This window comes from Bufo bufo, chromosome 4 (genome assembly GCF_905171765.1).
Source record: "Bufo bufo chromosome 4, aBufBuf1.1, whole genome shotgun sequence".
NCBI lineage: Eukaryota > Metazoa > Chordata > Amphibia > Anura > Bufonidae > Bufo > Bufo bufo.
In genome coordinates, this window is record NC_053392.1 from 424,896,606 (window position 1) to 424,917,265 (window position 20,660).

The window sequence follows — 20,660 nt, forward strand, 5'->3', positions numbered from 1 at the left end:
CTGGTTCCACTGTAGAAACCAGGCTAGGGGGGATGGTGGGGTTAGCCCCCTGAGCCGACTTTGCAGCCGGTCCAGAGGGCAGTGGATAGGACACATACACCCAGTTCACTTCTTTGCTTGCCTCTTTTTGTTTCTTCTTTGCTTCTTTTTGTTTCTGTCTCTTTTTCTTTTTTGCAGGTTCATCCTCCAACAATTCATCCCCGAAAACAAGCCCGTCTACATGAGCCCGGGGGGACTCTAGGAAACGTATCTGTTCCATCAACTGTCCCCCTACCCCACTGCTTTCGCCGTTCTCTTCCTCATCTGAGCTAGTGGGGGGGAGACGGACCTGCTCGGGCCGGATCCCAGAATCCGCTGGCCCCGCAGACTGTCCCCCCAGGCTCACTATGGTCTCATCCTCATCTGAAGAAACCTTTTTCAGGTTCATCTCTGCGAATCTCTTTTCATTCCTCAATTTTTCCTCAAAGGGGCCACTATTTCTCAGTATGTCAGCCCTCTTATCCTCCATCTCCCTTATGTCGACCTTCAGGGTCCTTATTTTTGCCGCTATTTCAGGCCTTTTCGCCTTAGAGGCCTTGTTAGCTTTTTGCCTTATCTCCTTTATATCATGCTGGAGTTTGTTTAAGGCCTTACCAGCCTCTTCGTACTCCCGGAGGTGGGCTGCAATACGGGAGCTATACTGGACCACCGACTTCCTGGGCCTCATAGTACCCCAGTCGGCCTCCACCAAACCCGACCCACCTCCAGGAGCACCCCGCATACCTTTAGGAGGGTTATCGTCCACCCTCCTGGACTTGCCGGCGATGTTCACGGCTTCGCCCCTGGGGGCCACAGGGGACACTTCCACATGACCCCTGCTTGATCTTCTGACCCCCGGAGCGGAAGATGGAGCAGAGGCCGGTAGTTCACCTCCCCTACTCCCTGCCGGCCTACCCCGGGAAGCAGGATCCTGGGCCTTGCCTGAGCGCATGGCCCAGGCCCTTACCATCTCCCTAAGGAGAGGCAGGGCCTGGGCTGGGGAGAAAGGTGGAAAATCTCCCCACAAGCCTGGTCCCTCCCAGGGGATTAAGGTGTTGAAAAATCTCCCTGGGGCCTTAACGAGGTGGAAGTTCTCAGGAGCTGCTGCACACACACCTTTCCACTTCAGCTGCAGGAAACAGACACGCCCATGCCTGATTCTCTGTTATGGGACCTCTCTCCTCTGCCTGGGTGCCTGGGCCTAAATATCTGACAATGGACTGTTCCAGTGGTGGGTGACGTGAAGCATGATTCTCTGCTATGACATGAAGACTGATTCTCTGCTGACATGAAGCCAGATTCTCTGCTATGGGACCTCTCTCTGCCTGGGTGCCTGGGCCTAAATATCTGACAATGGACTGTTCCAGTGGTGGGTGACGTGAAGCATGATTCTCTGCTATGACATGAAGACTGATTCTCTGCTGACATGAAGCCAGATTCTCTGCTATGGGACCTCTCTCTGCCTGGGTGCCTGGGCCTAAATATCTGACAATGGACTGTTCCAGTGGTGGGTGACGTGAAGCCTGATTCTCTGCTATGACATGAAGCCTGATTCTCTGCTATGACATAAAGACTGATTCTCTGCTGACATGAAGCCAGATTCTATGTTATGGGACCTCTCTCCTCTGCCTGGGTGCCGGGGCCTAAATATCTGACAATGGACTGTTCCAGTTTTGGGTGACGTGAAGTAGGGGTGGGCGGTATAGGCGATATAGGTGATATGCGATATAAATTTGGGCCACGATATGGATTTTCGCCATATCGCCTATATCGCCGGACCGCGATATGATCACGCTCTCTGCGCGCACCATTTTCTCCTGAGCCCGCCGGCCGTCACAGTGGAGACTGGAGAAGGAGGGATTCCCTCCCTCCCCACTGTGCGTGGCTGCCGCTGAACACCAATGAGGACAGAGGAGGAGGAGGAGGGGAGGGACTGTGGCCAATGAATGTGCCGGCCATATCCCACAGGGTCCCCCTCCTCCCCCCATAATTGGTGGCAGTGGGCAGTTCCGATCGAAGTCCCAGCAGTGTAATGCTGGGGCTCCGATCGGTTACCATGGCAGCCAGGACGCTACTGAAGTCCTGGCTGCGATGGTATGTTAGTGAGCAGCATTATACTCACGTGCGCCGTGGCCGCCAGTCGCTCCTTCTTCTGTCTATGCGGCGCATTGCTAATGCTTATAGCATTAGCAATGCGCCGCACAGACCTATGAGAAGAAGGAGCGACCGGCGGCCACAGCGCACGTGAGTATAATGCTGCTCACTAACATACCATCGCAGCCAGGACTTCAGTAGCATCCTGGCTGCCATGGTAACCGATCGGAGCCCCAGCATTACACTGCTGGGACTCCGATCGGAACTGCCCACTGCCACCAATGATGGGGGGAGGAGGGGGACCCTGTGGCCACTGCCACCAATGATTAATACTGGGGAGGGAGGGGGGGTGGGTTTGAGTTACCATAGGGGGGCAGATAAGAGGCTGGGGGGGGGCAGATAAGAGGCTGGGGAGGAGCAAATAAGAGGCTGGGGGGGAGCAGATAAGAGGCTGGGGGGGAGCAGATCAGAGGCTGGGGGGGAGCAGATCAGAGGCTGGGGGGGAGCAGATCAGAGGCTGGGGGGGAGCAGAACAGAGGCTGGGGGGGAGCAGAACAGAGGCTGGGGGGAGCAGATCAGAGGCTGGGGGGAGCAGATCAGAGGCTGGTGGGGCACATGAGAAGCTGGGGGGGCACATGAGAGGCTGGCTGCCATGGTCAGCTCCCTGCTGTTGTTTGCACAAAGCACAGGGCAGCAGGGAGAGTGTAAAGTCCTATTCACCCTAATAGAGCTCTATTAGGGTGAATATGACAAGAGTTCTAGCCCTTAAGGAGGCTAATAGTTATTAAATAAAAAGTAAAAAAAAAAAAAAGTTTAAACACCCCCCCCCCCAATATAGAAAACAATATATCGCAATATATATCGCATATCGCACATGCTTAAAATTATATCGCAATATAAATTTTAGGCCATATCGCCCACCCCTAACGTGAAGCCTGATTCTCTGCTATGACATGAAGACTGATTCTCTGCTGACATGAAGCCTGATTCTCTGCTATGGGACCTCTCTCCAATTGATATTGGTTAATTTTTATTTATTTTATTTTTATTTTTATTCATTTCCCTATCCACATTTGTTTGCAGGGGATTTAACTACATTTTGCTGCCTTTTTCAGCCCTCTAGCCCTTTCCTGGGCTGTTTTACAGCCTTTTTAGTGCCGAAAAGTTCGGGTCCCCATTGACTTCAATGGGGTTCTGGACGAAGTTCGGGTCGGGTTCGGATCCCGAACCCGAACATTTCCGGGAAGTTCGGCCGTACTTCTCGAACCCGAACATCCAGGTGTTCGCTCAACTCTATTCGTGACTACTCATATACATACACAGAAGTCGGTGCCGACATCCCCACGAGAACCTCCCACCAGAAGCAACTTTAAAGATAGAGCCTGCTCCCCTAACCCCCCCCTCCCAACCCCCCCTCCCCAACTTTCTTAAACATTCTGCAAGTTATAAACTTGATAAACAGGGGTACACCATACATACATAAAGTGAACCTAACCGCCATGGGTTAATAATAGAAATACAGGTAAAAGAGCAGTTTCCTATCGAGTACAGGTGCATCGACCTGGATATACACAAGGACAGTCTGCCCACCCTCCTACCCTACCTCATAATAACCCATATAATGTGGAAAATAACCGACAATAAGTCAGGACATAAAACCTCCCTCATTCGAAAAAAAAAACACAACAGATTTCCACATAACTGTGCTCGGCACTATGGGGTGTCAATCAGCAGACACAATAAAGATAAGAACAGTTCCATCAAAGATATCACCGCCTCTTCAGGTATTGTTGCCACGCCGATCCTTTTCATGTGTGTCCAGCCATTGGCACGCCTCAGCCGGATCATCAAACATATGTGTGGATCCATTCGCCACCACCCGAAGTTTTGCCGGGTACAACATGGAGTAAGGCCACTGTAATAATCTCAGACGTTTCTTTACGTCCAAAAATTTCGCCCTCCGTTTCTGTATTTCTGCAGAAAAATCCGGGAACATAAGAATCCGGTTGTCATCAATGCGGATGTCAGGGGTGTCTCTGGCAGCTTTAAGAATGGCGTCACGGTCTCTGTAGTGCAGGACTTTAATCAGGAGAGGTCTTGGGGGCGCCCCTGGAGGCGGAGGTCGAAATGGCACCCTATGTGCCCTTTCTATTGCAAAAAGTGGGGACAACTTTTCTTTGCCAATAATGTCCACCAACTATTTCTCCATAAATGAAACTGGGTCCGAACCCTCAGAACGTTCCGGAATCTCAATAAAGCGCACATTGTTTCTTCGCAGACGATTCTCCAAATCATCAGACTTTGATATTAGCAAGGACACATTATGTATGACACGCTGTAAGTCTCTCTTGACAGGCATCTGGTCTTCCATATCGCTAACGCGACCCTCCAATTCCCCCACTCTCTCCTTAAATTGTCGCATGTCTTGTCTTATTAATAAGACTTCCTCCTTGAGGCCTCCCATGTTAGTATTCAGGGATGTGAGGACTGTGCTGCATTGCGCCACCATTTTGTATACATCCGCAATAGTAGGCTCAGAAATGGGCTCCACTTCTGGCGGCAACTCCGGACCCACCTTTTTCTGTACAACCGATGCATATGAGACTGCCTTCAGGGGCTCCGCTCCACTCACATCACCGGATACCCCAGCTTCAGACTCCGGATCGTTCGCTACAGCGGCCGGAGTGCGGGCAAACTTTCCCAGCTTTACCGCCACATCAGGCAGTTTGGTGGCGTGCGCGGCGCCATCTTGCTTAGACGGAGTATCTGTGCCGCCGTCCCTGCATTCCTTCTCCCTCTGCTTTTGCCGGGTCATAATGTGACCGTAGTGCTCCACAATATCCAGGGAGGCTTCTAGTTATTGCCTGTCGTCACCAAGGCCAGGTAGGAGATGGACAAACGATTAATATCAGGATACTATCCAGGAGCTCAGCGCCATGCGACTCTCTACATCGGCAGTTAGGCCACGCCCCCCATAATTCATACCTCTTACTTCTGCCTTCATGACTTTTCTCGAGCTGCACCTATTCTCTGGAATGCTCTGCCACAGAATATCAGGTTAATTCCCACCTTCCCTACCTTCAAACGTGCCTTGAAAACACATCTTTTCAGGCAGGCCTATCATGACTTGTCTCTTGAGTAACCCCTCCCCCACCCCAACTCCTCAGACCTGAACTCGATGTTCAGATCGGCCAACACCACTACTTTCAGTACAAAAATTGCTCAATTACTACATATCACAATTAACTACCTTTTGTGTCACCCCTTTTTCCTCATAGATTGTAAGCTCTTGCAAGCAGGGCCTTCACTCCAAGTGTTTCACTTGTATATTAGCCATTTATGTTGTTGATTTCTTTTGTTTTGTACATGAACCCTCTAACTTGAACCCTCTGACTTGTAAAGCGTTGCGGAATATGGTGGAACTATATAAATGAACATTATTATTATTATTATTTTATTATTTCTTTATTTGTACTTGTATCATGTTATTATTTCTTTATATTGTGATAAATCAGCTTTTGACCTTTTTGGGATAAAGACACATTCCTCTCCAAACTGGTTTGGGCAGTGTACTGTCCCTCTGGACAAGTTCCATTGGCACATCAGGGACAACAAATAGTTGTCAGCTATTTAACCCCTTAAAGCAGAACGCCGTGCATGGACGGCAGGGGATGCATTGCCAGAATGCATTCGGCCGTACATGCACGACTGGATGTTCAGGCAGGCACTGGAGCAGTGCGCACCCGTTCACTGCAGGGGTCCGGCAGTCCCTGGTAGCCGGGCCCCTGCTGTATCCGCTGGCATCGCTGTTTACAGCGATACCGGCGGATTAACCTCTTCTATGCCACGGTCCACGCTGACCGCGACATAGAAGTGGTTTGTGGCCGGTGAAGCAGCGCATCGAGTCCCCACGCTGGTGTGGCGGGGACCCGATACGTGACAAGGCAGCCTGATGCCGTGCAGAGGCTGCCCAATGCCCTGCACGGCATCGGGACCTGCCTTTTACGGGTGCCGAGGAGATCCAGCCTCAGGCTGGGTCTCCTAGGCAACCTGTTTGTGTACTACTGTCACGGCTGAGGATGGGGGAAATCCTCAGCCGTGCGGTGACGGAAGATGTCCAGTCGCTACTCGCCAGGAACACAGAATCAGGGAGCAGGTCACCTCCTGTTGCGTCCCTAACGCTGACCCTGTCTCCTACCTGCATCTGCCAACCTTGATGGTAGGAGGACCCATGCGCAGGAACCTCGGATCCCTGACTTACCCTCCGACCGGTCCCTGGGCTAAGGAGCAGGGTAAGACAACCCACTCCTCCTAGGCACGGAGGAGCAGGAGTCTCACTGGCCAAGCAGCATGAAGAAGGGGGTACATAAACAGGACTATGGATAAGACAGGTGAACCAAACAGTTCCACACAAACCTGTCTCAGCCTTGCTGACTGGAACCCGTGCTAAGAAAAGGCTGTCCACACAGACAAAGGTAAACAGCACACACATGAAGACACACAGGGACCAGGACATCCATAGCTGCACAAAAACCAAAGACACAAGACATCAACAACACATCACGATATTAGAACTTATGACCGGAAGGGTGGCCCCCACAAGAAGATGGAAATCACAGGAGGCTGCAACAGCAAAGCATGACTGAAGCAACCTACTGAGCCATGCCAAAGTGAGAGGCTTTATAGGACCAAGAGGCCACACGACATGGGCGGCAACCGTGTCCCGGGAGTCAGCCCCAAGGCCGGGACACTGCCACCACATGTACACAATGACAAACGTTGCCACGGGCAACCACAGTGCAGGAAAGGTGTCCGTGCACACCACACACTACACAGAGTGCACACAGACAAACGACAGTGCATACATACACGCACACAAACTCCAAAGGGACCGCACACATACCTGTTGTCCGCGGCAACCGCACTTGAGGCAAACAACATCAAGCCTCAAGCTGCGGTTGAAACAACAACCCAAACCGCGGGCAACTGTCTGCGGCTCCCAAGGAGTCACGGCCAAAACCGTGGCCGTGACAACTACTCACTGTAGTACACGAATAGGCAATGCATTACACTACAGATGTATTGTAATGCATTGCAGAGGGGATCAGACCCGCAAAAGTTGAAGTCCCAGAGTGGGACAGAAATAAAGTTTAAAAAAAAAAAGTAAAAAAATGTGTTTTGAATAATAAAAAGAAAGTTTCAAGTAAAAAAAAAAAAACACCCCTTTCCCCTGATTTTAGAATAAAAAACAGAAAGAAAAAAACTGCACATATTAGGTATCGCCGCGTCCGTAACGACTGACTCTATAAATATATCACATGATCCACCGCGTCTGATAGACACCATAAAAAAAAAATAACTGTAAAAAAAAGTCACCTCATCCCACAAAAAATGAGCCCCTACATGGGACAATCGCCCAAAAAATAAAAATAAACTATGGCTCTCAGACTATGGAGATTTTTTGTTTCAAAAATGCTTTTATTGTGTTAAATGTAAAAAAAATAAAAAAAGTATACATATTAGGTATCGCCGCGTCCGTATCAACCTTCTGTGTAAAAAAGCCATTTTGTCACCTTACATCACAAAAAGTGTAATAGCAAGCGATCAAAAAGTCATATGCACCCCAAAATTGTACCAATCAAACGGTCATCTCATACTGAAAAAAATTACCACCTACATAAGACTTTCGCCCAAAAAATTATAAAAGAAACTATGGCTTTCAGAATATGGAGACACAAAAAAATCATTTTTTTTCAAAAATCTTTATTATGTAAAACTGAAACAAACAACAACAAAAAAGTAGTCATATTTGGTATTGTCGCGTCCGTAACAACCTGCTCTATAAAAATAGCTCATGTTCTAACCTATCAGATGAACGTTGTAAATAACAAAAAGTAAAAACAGTGGCAAAACAGCCATTTTTTTGTTACCTTGCTTCACAAAAAGTGTAATATATAGCAACCAAAAATCATCTGTGCCCTAAAATAGTACCAACAAAACTGCCAGCTTATCCCATAGTTTCCAAAATGGGGTCACTTTTTTGTAGTTTCTACTCTAGGGGTGCATCAGGGGGTCTTCAAATGTGACATGGCAAGTTAAAATTATCCCAGTGAAATCTGCCCTCCAAAAACCATATGGCATATTTCCTTCTGCGCCCTGCCGTGTGGCCATACAGCAGTTTTTGACCACATACCCTTGCTTTGTTAGCGGGAAAAAATGATTAAGATGGAAAATCTGCCAAAAAAGTGAAATTCTTTTTTGGAGTTTCTACTATAGGGGTGCATCAGGGTGGCTTCAAATGGGACATGGTGTCAAAAAAACAGTCCAGCAAAACCTGCCTTCTAAAAACCATATGGCGTTTATTTTCTTCTGCGCCCTGCCGTGTGGCCATGCAGCAGTTTTTGACCACATATGGGGTGTTTCTGCAAACTACAGAATCAGGGCAATAAATATTGAGTTTTGTTTGGCTGTTAACCCTTGCTTTGTTAGCGGGGAAAAATGATTAAAATGGAAAATCTGCCAAAAAAGTGAAATTCTTAAATTTTATCTCCATTTTCCATTAATTCTTGTGGAACACCTAAAGGGTTAACAAAGTTTGTAAAATCTGTTTTGAATACCTCGAGGGGTGTAGTTTGTAAAATGGGGTCATTTTTGAGTGGTTTCTATTATGTAAGCCTCACAAAGTGACTTCAGACCTGAACTGGTCCTTAAAAAGTGTGTTTAGAAAAATTTCTAAACTTATAAGCCTTCTAATGTCCCCAAAAAATAAAATGGCATTCACAAAATGATCCAAACATGAAGTAGACATATGGGGAATGTAAAGTAATAACGATTTTAGGAGGTATCACTATCTGTTTTAAAAGCAATGAAATTGAAATTTGGAAAGTTGTGAATTTTTTTAATTATTTTGTAAATTTTTAATTTTCTTAATTTTTGATTTTTTAAATATTTTGATTCAAATTTACCACTGTCATGAAGTACAATATATGACGAGAAAACAATGGCTTGGATAAGTAAAAGCGTTTTAAAGTTATTACCACATAAAGTGACAGATTTGCAAAAATCTGTCTGGTCCTTAAGGTGAAAAATGGCCCGGTCCTTAAGGGGTTTATAAAACAAAAAGGTGTAAAAACTTGTCCAGTAGGCGATACAATGATCAGGTGGGCAGGAAGATGCTGGAAAATCCTAGAGATACAACATTCCAGCTGTTTCTATCAATCTTTTAACAAATAACTGGAAAATTCTGGAAACCAGGCTTTCTGGCAGATGATCGCTAATGAGCATTCCTATGAACGCTCGTTAGTGATCATCTTGCAGTCTAAGGCCTCTTGCACACGACCGTATGGCTTTTTCAGTATTTTAGGGTCCGCAAAAAATTGTGCATTCCGTTTTTTGCGGAACGGAACAGCCTGCCACTGATAGAACATTACTATCCTTGTCCATTATGCGGACAGTATTAGGACATGTTCTATCTTTGAATGGATCGGAAATACGGAAATGAAAGGCATACGGAGTACCTTCCATTTTTTTTGCGGATCCATTGAAATAAATGGTTCCGTATACGGAACGCAAAAAAACGGAACGTAAACGTGTGCAAGAGGCCTAATACTGCCTCCAGATGTCCGATGAACGAGCAACGAGCTCATTCATCTGGTAATTGTGATTTTTAAGCATCATTAAGGACCCTGAGATTTTTCATTTTTGCGTTTTCATTTTTCACTGCCCGCCTAAGGGGAAATACTGAAACAGAATTGCATATGGAGTACTTTCCGTTGTTTTTGTAGACCCATTAAAGTCAGTGGTTCTGCATACGGGCCGCAAACGGAACACAAAAAAAGAAGACTGAAACGAAAAAAAACATTCGTGTGCAAGGTCTCTTGCACACAAACTTATTTTTTTCTGTTCCATTCTTTTGTGTTCCGTTTGCGGTCCGTATGCGGAACCACGCACTTCAATTGTTCCGCAAGAACAACGGAAGGTACTCCATATGCAATTCCGTTTCCGTATTTCCGTTCAAAGATAGAACATGTCCTATTATTTCCCACAAATCACGTTCCGTGGCTTCATTCAAGTCAATGGTTCTGCAAAAAAAACTGAATGCATCCGTATGTCTTCCATATCCATTCAGTTTTTGCAGGACCATCTATTGGAAATTTTATGCCCAGACCAATTTTTTTATGTACCGTACTTACTGTTTAAACATTATTGTATGCTTCTGTTTCCGTTTGCGATCTGCAAAAAACGGAACACAAACGGAAACCGAACGGAAGCGGAAACACTACTGAAACAAAAAAAGTTGAAAAATGGACCGCAAAATACAGAAAAAGCCATACGGTCGTGTGCAAGAAGCCTAAAGGAGAGATATAACAACTAAGGCTACAGATAGAGCATTGTGTTGTATGTGTATGTTTCATTTTGGTGTTAGATCTTAGTGACTTGGTAAATAGCTAATTTGGTTGAAGCTGTACGGATTTTGACTGTTTAAGTGATTTTTTATTTTATTTACATATTCATTATAAAGCCATTCTCTGTTAAGCTGTGATTTCTTTGCCACGTCATCCTAGAACTACCAAACATTTAGGCCTCTTTCACACGGGCGTTGCGGAAAAATGTCCGGGTGCGTTGCGGGAACACCCGCGATTTTTCCGCGCGAGTGCAAAACCTTGTAATGCGTTTTGCACTCGCGAGAGAAAAATCGCGCGTGTTTGGTACCCAAACCCGAACTTCTTCACAGAAGTTCGGGCTTGGGATCGGTGTTCTGTAAATAGTATTATTTTCCCTTATAACATGGTTATAAGGGAAAATAATAGCATTCTGAATACAGAATGCTAAGTAAAACAGGGCTGGAGGGGGTTAAAAAAAATAAAAAATCATTTAACTCACCTTAATCCACTTGCTCGCGATGCCGGGCATCTCCGTCTGACTCTTTTACTGTCTAGGACCTGTGGAGAGCATTAACTATAGTTTAAGGACCTGGGATGACGTCACTCTGGTCATCACATGGTACGTCACATGATCTTTTACCATGGTGAATCACAACCTTAATGATAATAAAATAATAAAACCGTATGCATCCGTTCTGAATAGATCAGGTTATATTATGTTTAAAATAGCCATGACAGATCCGTCACAAACATGTAATGACCGGCGTCACGCACAGGGAGGGAAAAGCCCTGCCCAAGGGAGAGGGAAAGGTGGTGACCCCTGACTCACCTTGCGGCTGGCACCTGACTGCCCTGACGTCCCTGGACGGGTTCCTCACCCGTGCGGTGATCACGTGCCTAAACCCTGGCTTTTCCTAAAATGAGCCCTAGATAGTGAACGGGCCGGTGGGATCGCTAGTCCGCACCACTGACACTAAGAGGGAAACACCAGAGAGAGGACAGACAATACAGACAAACACATACACCCAGGTGGGCGACCACAGCAGACCACAAAGGTCCAGCAGGGATCCGGAGGGTAGCGTTCTGGACCAACAACCAGAGAACGCAGCAACACAGCTCCAGAAGGTCAGAATAGATGTCCAGGCAGGAAGCTCTATATCTGGCAACCAGAGAAGTGTGAGAGGGGAATATAAGGAGGTTGGGAGTGCTGGACAAGGAACAGCTGAGGAGAAGGAGCTACGGATCCCTGAGTGAGCCAAAAGGGTTTGCAAAGCAAACCCAGAAAGCTACCATAAGGAAACAGTCCTATCTTACATAGAGCGCGCAGCCAACCTGTCACGGAACCATGAACCAGACGTACAACAAGAGATAAGAGAAAATAAGAAGGCTTTATTGAAAATAAAGCTGTAAAGCAAAAGTCCAAACGGATGGTGAAACCGAGCAGAGTCTTTGCGAAGCCAGAGGTCAGGAACCAGAAGGGTAGTCAGACGAAGCCAGGATCAGGAACCAGCAGGGTAGTCAGACGAAGCCAGGATCAGGAACCAGCAGGGTAGTCAGACGAAGCCAGGATCAGGAACCAGAAGCAGCAGCAGTAGTAGAAGCATGTGAACACAAGAGGACCAAGCAAGGAACTGAAGCCACAGACCTCCTATATATATGAGCTAGGCATCCAGCTCCTCCCAGTGGGAAGGAGGAGCCGCAGGGTGGAAGGCTACAAGAAACCCAGAAACCAAGATGGCCGCCAGCACATGTCAAACGAAGGAGAACAGCAAGAAGGTAAGACCATGACACAACCGCTGCGACTTCCTGACCCCGGGTATAACGGAGTCAGGGATGGTTCTTGACACCCTCGTGACAAAACACCATTGAAAGTCAATGGGGGACGGATCCGTTTTGCTCCGCACCACATCATGATCAGAAAAACCCTGCGGAACGGAATGCATTCTGGAGCATTCCGTTTCGTTCAGAAGTTCTCTTTGTAGTTCTCTTATCACTCCCCTGCATAACGGAAACGGGATGGATCCGTTATGCAGGCGATAGACTTCTATTATGATGGAATGACTAACGTAATGCCTCTAAAGGCATTCTGTTATGCCTTCCGTCATAGAATTGCGTTATGGTCAGTGGTAACGGAATCCATATCGCAATTCTGCTTGTACCACCAAACAAAGCGCAAATAAATTTCAAAATATGAAATTCGCTCATCTCTAGTCCCCTGCATAAATACCCTCCTCTTAGGCCCCGTTCACATCACGACTATTTAGTTCTGTTCTAATATAATTGATTAGCAGGCACTCACCATCTGCATTTCATACATATATCACATTTATTTATAAAGGATAGTTATAAAAAATCTGTCGTACAAAACAAATAGTAAAAACAAATGGTAAAAAACTTGCAATAAACATATACTTTGTGGCATAAAATTTGCACCTTACGACAAATAAAAATGGATATCAATAGATAACAAAAAGTCCATACGGCGAAACTTATTGTAAGTCCAGTATTGATAGTATGCACATAGACGATAAAAAGGGTGCATCAGTGTTCACACTTGGATTTGTTAATATAATATTCAGCCATCCGGGTGTATTGTAATTTTGTTGACAATATCTTTTGAGTCAGTCCACTGTTGTGATGGTATCTTTGTGTTGATATTGTCAACAAAATTACAATACACCCGGATGGCTGAATATTATATTAACAAATCCAAGTGTGAACACTGATGCACCCTTTTTATCGTCTATGTGCATACTATCAATACTGGACTTACAATCAGTGTCGCCTCATGGACTTTTTGTTATCTATTGATATCCATTTTTATTTGTCGTAAGGTCCAAATTTTATGCCACAAAGTATATGTTTATTGCAAGTTTTTTATCGTATGTTTTTTACCATTTGTTTTTGCTATTTGTTTTGTACGACAGATTTTTTTATAACTATCCTTTATAAATAAATGTGATATATGTATGAAATGCAGATGGTGAGTGCCTGCTAATCAATTATATTAATACACTACGAAGTGATTAGGTGAACCACTCATAGCAGAGCACCATTGCCATAGTGATAAGAGAGGTGAACCACTATATACCAAAGTGTATCTATTTATTTCTGTTGTTCTGCTCATCTAATGGAGCAAAACAACGAAAATAACGGAAGTGCTGGATCGGGCACGTAAGGCTGGGTTTTTGTCATATGATCAACATACACAACAGATGCCATACTGTGACATCCATCACCATGGAGTTCCATAATAAATAAAAAAAAGTACTTTCTTTATGGCAAACATGTCATGTGAACCCGTCCTAACTGACAGGGAAGAAGCTGAACAGACCCCGCTTACTATGATGGAGTCCATTCAGTTTTCATTCACGAGCCTGTCTTTTTACCAGACCAAAAAAGTCCTGCATACAAGGCTTTTTTGTCTGGTCTTTAGACAGAATCTGCAACAGAAGCTCTAAACGCAGTCTCCAACGCAGATGTGAGCAAGTGTAGGCCGATATACTGTATTATGTATTTAAATTACTGTAAATTTCTTACTTCTCCTCGGGTAAAAATACTCCTCAAAAATGGTCTGAGGAGTATTTTTACTCTTCTGAGAAAAATGTAGTGTGACCTCTGGTGCCAGATTTGGTGCATCCAGACATGGGGGCCGAATTCAGATTCTTGCTATGGGGCACACTGATTTTTTTTTTTTCGTATGCCCCTGGTGATAATCCATATGTTGATCCCTTGGCCAGAATGCACCATGTACGGGGACTCAAAATTTACTTTGCCTTATCTGTCAATAATTATTTATGTGCCAAAAGCAGTTTTCACTTCCGAACAGACCTATAGAGTGTCTGTAGACCATTGCTGCTTAGTTTTGGTCTTTTTTTCATCTGTTTAAACATTTTTGTCTTCCAGTGGAGGAGTCTACACACCAGGAGCAGCATTCTCCAAAACCAAGTTGATTGACCGCCTCAACAAAGCTGGCATTCATTTTACTGTGCTTAGTAAGACAGATACTTGAGTAATACTTTGCACTATCGCTATCCGCATGACTAATTGATATAGTACAGCACTTAGGAACCAAATACCGTATTTTTCGCCCTATAGGACACACATTTTTCCCCCCAAAGTGGGGGGGAAATGTCAATGCGTCTTATGGGGAGAATACAAATGAGTGTTTCCATTATGGAAGCGCTCATTTGTACAGTAGGACTGGGGAGCAGTGAATGCCTTTGTCCCTGTGCTAGCTCTGTATTCACTGCTTCATAGTCTTCGTGTGTTGGCGCCGCATGCTGTGCTGTGACCTGCACAGAGCGTGAGTACGTAGGTGTGCTCTGTGACCTCACACTGTGTCACGTTGGGTCACAACACAGTGCGGCAGGAAGAGCTCAGGATCTCAGAAGCGGCTGCCGGAATTAGAGGTGAGTTGATTTATTTTTTTGTCTGATTTGAAGTCTGAATAACATAGGGATCTGATCTGAGGTCTGATTGGGGGTCTTATTAAGATGGGGGTCTGATCTGAGATCTGATTGGGGGTCTTATTAACATTGGAGGTGTGATTTGAGGTCTGAATGGGGGTCTTATTAACATTGGGGGTCTGAGCTGAGGTCTGTTTAGGGGTCTTATCAACATTTACAGTCTGATCTGAAGTATGATTCGGGGTCTTATTAAAATTGGGGCTCTGATCTGAAGTCTGATGGGGGTCTTATTAAAATTGGGGCTGTGGTCTGAGGTGTGAGTAACATTGGGGGTCTAATTGGGGCTCTGAGCTGAGGTCTGATTAACATTGGGGTTCTGATTGGATTTCTGGTAAAAAAATATATATTTTTCTTATTTTCCTCCTCTAAAACCTAGGTGCGTCTTATGGGCAAGTGTGTCTTATATGGCGAAAGATATGGAAATACATTCATCTCTTTATTATTCACTTGGAAAATATTTGTGCTATTAAAAAAAACATTAAAATGTTAACATGTTTTTCATTAGCAAATAATGCAATAAAATCGATATTGACAGTCTAAATACTGTAGTTATGGATGGTTCAGCCTTGATGTCCTCTTATTTCAATACTTTGGGTTTGGCATACTGTACATTGTATGCTTCGCTTGTGAGAAGTACTCCATCTGCATGGAGTTTGTATGTTTTCCCTGTGTTTGCATGGGTTTCCTCTTGGTACTCCAGTTTTCTTCCACACTCCAAAGACATACTAATAGGGAACTTAAAGGAGTTATCCGAGAATATAAACTGCCCCCCCTCCCCATATGCCAGGCCTCCCACACTGAATATACTTACCTGGCTCTCCGCTCCCTGAGCTGCTCCTGGTCCCCGCACTACCGCTGCAGCTTCTCCCCATGTGCGGAAGAAAACATACAGTGTCGGAGGGGGGCAGCCAATGGCAGGCGGGGACTGGGACGAGCCTCCCTAGCATCGCGGGTGACTCTAGGGCGGCTCTTCTCCGTCCCCGCCTGCCATTGGCTGCTAACTCCCCCCCCCCCCCCCCCCTTCTTCAACGCAAGGGGAGAAGTGGCAGTGCGGGGACCAGGAGCGGTGCAGGGAGCCAGGTAAGTGTGGGGGGCCCAGCATATGGGGGGACAGTTTATACTCTTGGATAACACCTTTAAGTCTGCATAGGGGACAGCGTGATGCTAATGTCTGTAAAGAGCTGCTGATGTGTCAGCGCTATATAAAATGTATATGTATATATTCCATACCTTTTTACATTGCCAGCCCCATTGCCTCATCACATTAGCAGCCACAGCGACCTCTGGCTATGCCAGTCACAGTGCCTCATCACATTTGCAAGCCACAGTGTTTAATTTGAGATCCCCCTGACTATGCCAGCCACAGCCACTATCATTATTAAGCCTCATTCACACAACAGTGATTTCCATCAGTGATTGTGATCCCAAACCAGGTATGGCTCTAAAGACAGAACAGGTGCAGATCTTTCCCTTATACCTTATCTCTGTGGATGCTCCAGTCCTGGTTTTGGCTCACAATCACTGATGGAAATCATTGACCAAAACACTGACATGTGAATGAGGCATTATTGTTATTGAAAACGGGTGCCAAGTGTCTAGCTTTTAAAAGTTTCAAAGGGCCCAAGCGCTCCCCTCCAGGCTTCCTCCCCTCTCACTGATATCACAGGGATGCTTCTACAACTGTTGCGCAGGCACACTCGGCTGCGCATCTGTCATCTGTGAAAAAATAGGCATTAGGGAAAGCCTTGATGCCTAAGCTTATCCTGTCAGTAGCAGTAATAGGAGTCTGATGTTACTGGGATGGATCTCGCCCGTAAACAGCATGGAGGGGGACATGTCTGCATAGTTCCTGGCAGGGCAGACGCTGCACACTTTTACTCTGCTGTGTGTGACAATGTGTGTTATTTGCACACTGACCAGTCACACTTTACAGAAATATATGTGTAAGATGTAACAGTGAGCAGATTGTACAAATATTATGTACACAGAGCACAGTACATGCTGTGTCCTCACAACTGCACTGCCAGTACCTGTCATTTAGTAAGAGTCCCTGCTTCTAAGGCCAGCATTTGGACTATTAGATATGTACAGAACATATACACAGACACTGTATGGTGTGTGTATGTTTATGTACCATCTATATCTGCTAGATCCAGACTTTTACACTTTATGCTCAGGACGAGGCCCGCTTCAAATGTTGCTGTTTAGGTCTACATGATTATTGATTACACCACTACATGTCAGCCAGTCTTGGCATGGTTTGCATGGACTGATCAACAGACAAAAATATTTTTATTTTAAAATTTTACCACAAGAATAACAGGGTATACTGATATCGCCGTTTGCTCCTTTGTCTCGTTTTCACAACCGAAAACGACCGCCAGAAGTACAATCGGGAAATCCTTGGTGTAGTGTGCGTTGATGTGTGCGCAATTCCTCCAAAATAACATCACAGAGACGTTCTCAAGTAGGATCCAATAATGTGCCTGCTTCCAACAGCTAAGCGAGGTTTATTTATACCAGAAGATGGAAGGTCGTCTTACAATCATGACCAATGGGGAGACAGGTTATGGTATGAAGTGATTGGCTGGAAGGCGGTCTTACAATCATGACCAATGGGGAGACAGGTTATGGTATGAAATGATTGGCTGGAAGGCGGTCTTACAATCATGACCAATGGGGAGACAGGTTATGGTATGAAGTGATTGGCTGGCAAAGATGTGAATGATCGTGCGAAAATAAGTTTGGGTTGGTCCATTCTTGGGTTGGTCCTCCTGGAGTAAGAATCCGGTTGCTCCTAGCGATGGTTCTCTGCGATCATAACGTGTTCCTCTAAACGGCTCCTCACTACTCGATTCATCAAGCAGCAGGTCATTCTCACCGCCACATAGAAAAGAAATAGAAAGCAGAGCAGTAAAAGGACATACACTCCTATTTCCTTAAGCCACGATCCTATAGAAAACAACATAACACTGAAGCCCCCCAGACCTTTAAAGGGGTTCCAACTTTCATCTGCAATCACACGTGCTTGCCCCTGTAACGCCTTAACGCTATCTAGATGGGCCTGAACCTTGTCACCAGTTGTAATGACCGGCGTCACGCACAGGGAGGGAAAAGGGAAAGCCCTGCCCAAGGGAGAGGGAAAGGTGGTGACCCCTGACTCACCTTGTGGCTGGCACCTGACTGCCCTGACGTTCCTAGACGGGTTCCTCACCCGTGCGGTGATCACGTGCCTAAACCCTGGCTTTCCCTAAAATGAGCCCTAGATAGTGAACGGGCCGGTGGGATCGCTAGTCCGCACCACTGACACTAAGAGGGAAACACCAGGGAGAGGACAGACAAACACGTACACCCAGGTGGGCGACCACAGCAGTCCACAAAGGTCCAACAGGGATCCGGAGGGTAGCGTTCTGGACCAACAACCAGAGAATGCAGCAACACAGCTCCAGAGGGTCAGAATAGATGTCCAGGCAGGAAGCTCTATATTTGGCATCCAGAGAAGTGTGAGAGGGGAATATAAGGAGGTTGGGAGTGCTGGACAAGGAACAGCTGAGGAGAAGGAGCTACGGATCCCTGAGTGAGCCAAAAGGGTTTGCAAAGCAAACCCAGAAAGCTACCATAAGGAAACAGCCCTATCTTACATAGAGCGCGCAGCCAACCGCTGCGACTTCCTGACCCCGGGTATAACGGAGTCAGGCGTCGTTCTTGACACCCTCGTGACAGTACCCCCCTCTCTTCAAGGGGCCTCCGGACACTCAGGACCAGGTCTCTCAGGATGAGAGGCATGAAAAACCCGAACTAGCCTGTCGGCGTTTACCTCAGACGCAGGAACCCACATTCTTTCCTCGGGAAGGTAACCTCTCCAATGCACTAGATATTGAAGAGAGCGGCGGACCCGACGAGAATTAACAATTTTGGATATCTGAAATTCCAGATTACCATCCACAACAACAGGAGGGGTGTGGCAGCGGTGACGGTTCTAGAGGTGGAACATATTTCTTGAGTAACGACTTATGAAAGACATTATGGATTTTAAAAGTCTGAGGTAACTCCAGGCGAAAAGCCACGGGGTTGACGATGGCACAATTTTGTAAGGACCAATAAACCTAGGACCCAGTTTCCAAGAGGGAACCTTCAATTTAATATTCTTAGTAGACAACCACACATAGTCATTCACTCCTAGGTCCGGACCTGGCGACCGTCTCTTATCAGCCATGCATTTGTATTTACCTCCCATATTTTTCAAGTTAGCTTGCACCTTCTGCCATACCGATGAAAGAGATGACGAAAACCGTTCCTCTTCGGGAACCCCAGAAGACCCCCCCTCTTTGAAAGTACAGAATTGGGGATGAAAACCATATGCACCAAGAAATGGTGACTTGCCAGTGGATTCCTGACGACGATTATTTATGGCAAACTCAGCTAACGGTAAATATGATGACCACAACTCTTGGTTTTCAGACACAAAACATCTTAGATATGTCTCCAGGTTTTGGTTGGTACACTCAGTCTGTCCATTCGACTGAGGATGGAAAGCTGAGGAGAAGGACAAGTGTACCCCCAAACGGGAACAAAAAGCTTTCCAAAATTTAGAAATAAACTGGGTACCCCGATCCGAAACAACATCGGAGGGGACCCCGTGAAGCTTCACGATTTCACTGACGAATACCTGAGCAAGAGTCTTAGCATTAGGTAGTGCGGGTAACGCAATGAAGTGTACCATTTTGCTAAACCTGTCCACTACTACCAAAATAACTGTTTTACCCGCAGAAAAAGGTAAATCAGTGATAAAATCCATTGACAGATGTGTCCATGGTCTATTGGGAATGACGAGTGGTAATAGAGACACTGCAGGTCGTGTATGTGAAACTTTTGCGCGCGCACAGGTAGAACAAGAAGACACAAAATCCAATACATCCTGACGCAACCTGGGCCACCAAAAACGACGAGACAATAGCTTCAAGGTTGCTTTACTACCCGGGTGCCCAGCAAGTGCCGAATTATGATGTTCCTTTAATAATTCGAAACGCAGGTTCAACGGTACAAACAATTTCTCTGAGGGGCAAGAGACCGGGGCGTCCCCCTGGGCCTCTAACACCTTCCCCTCCAGAACAGAGTGTACCGCAGAAACAACCACTCCTCTTTGAAGAATGGGCACCGGATCACTCACATTACCCCCTCCAGGGAAACAACGAGATAGTGCATCAGCCTTGGTATTCTTTGCCCCAGGACGATAGGTAATCACAAAGTTAAACCTGGTAAAAAATAGCGACCACCTAGCTTGTCTAGGGATGAGACGCTTAGCTGATTCGAGGTACAGAAGATTTTTGTGGTCCGTAATCACAGTGACGGGGTGGACTGCCCCCTCTAAAAAGTGACGCCATTCTTCAAATGCTAGTTTAATAGCTAATAGTTCCCTATTGCCAATATCGTAGTTCTTTTCTGCTGCAGATAGTTTTTTAGAAAAGAAAGCACAAGGACGCCATTTGCCAGGAGACGGACCCTGAGACAGCACCGCCCCCACTCCCACCTCTGACGCATCGACTTCAACAATAAAAGGCTGAGAGACATCAGGTTGGACTAATACAGGTTCTGAGGTAAACCTCTCTTTTAGAGAGGAAAAAGCAACTTTAGCGGCGTCAGACCATTTAGAAAAATCAGTCCCCTTCTTAGTCATGTCAGTAAGGGGTTTTAC

General features: G+C 46.0%; 1 protein-coding gene across 1 annotated transcript in view; it reads left to right on the forward strand.

The window, feature by feature from the left end:
• LOC120998607 (saccharopine dehydrogenase-like oxidoreductase) overlaps positions 1 to 15,015 on the forward strand; it is a 152,144-nt gene extending 137,129 nt beyond the window's left edge. The window contains exon 12 of the mRNA XM_040429324.1: positions 14,403 to 15,015. Coding sequence (XP_040285258.1) covers positions 14,403 to 14,508 — 106 coding nt within the window. The 3' untranslated portion in view covers positions 14,509 to 15,015. The remainder of the gene's footprint in view (positions 1 to 14,402) is intronic.
• The last annotated feature ends 5,645 nt before the right edge of the window (positions 15,016 to 20,660 follow it).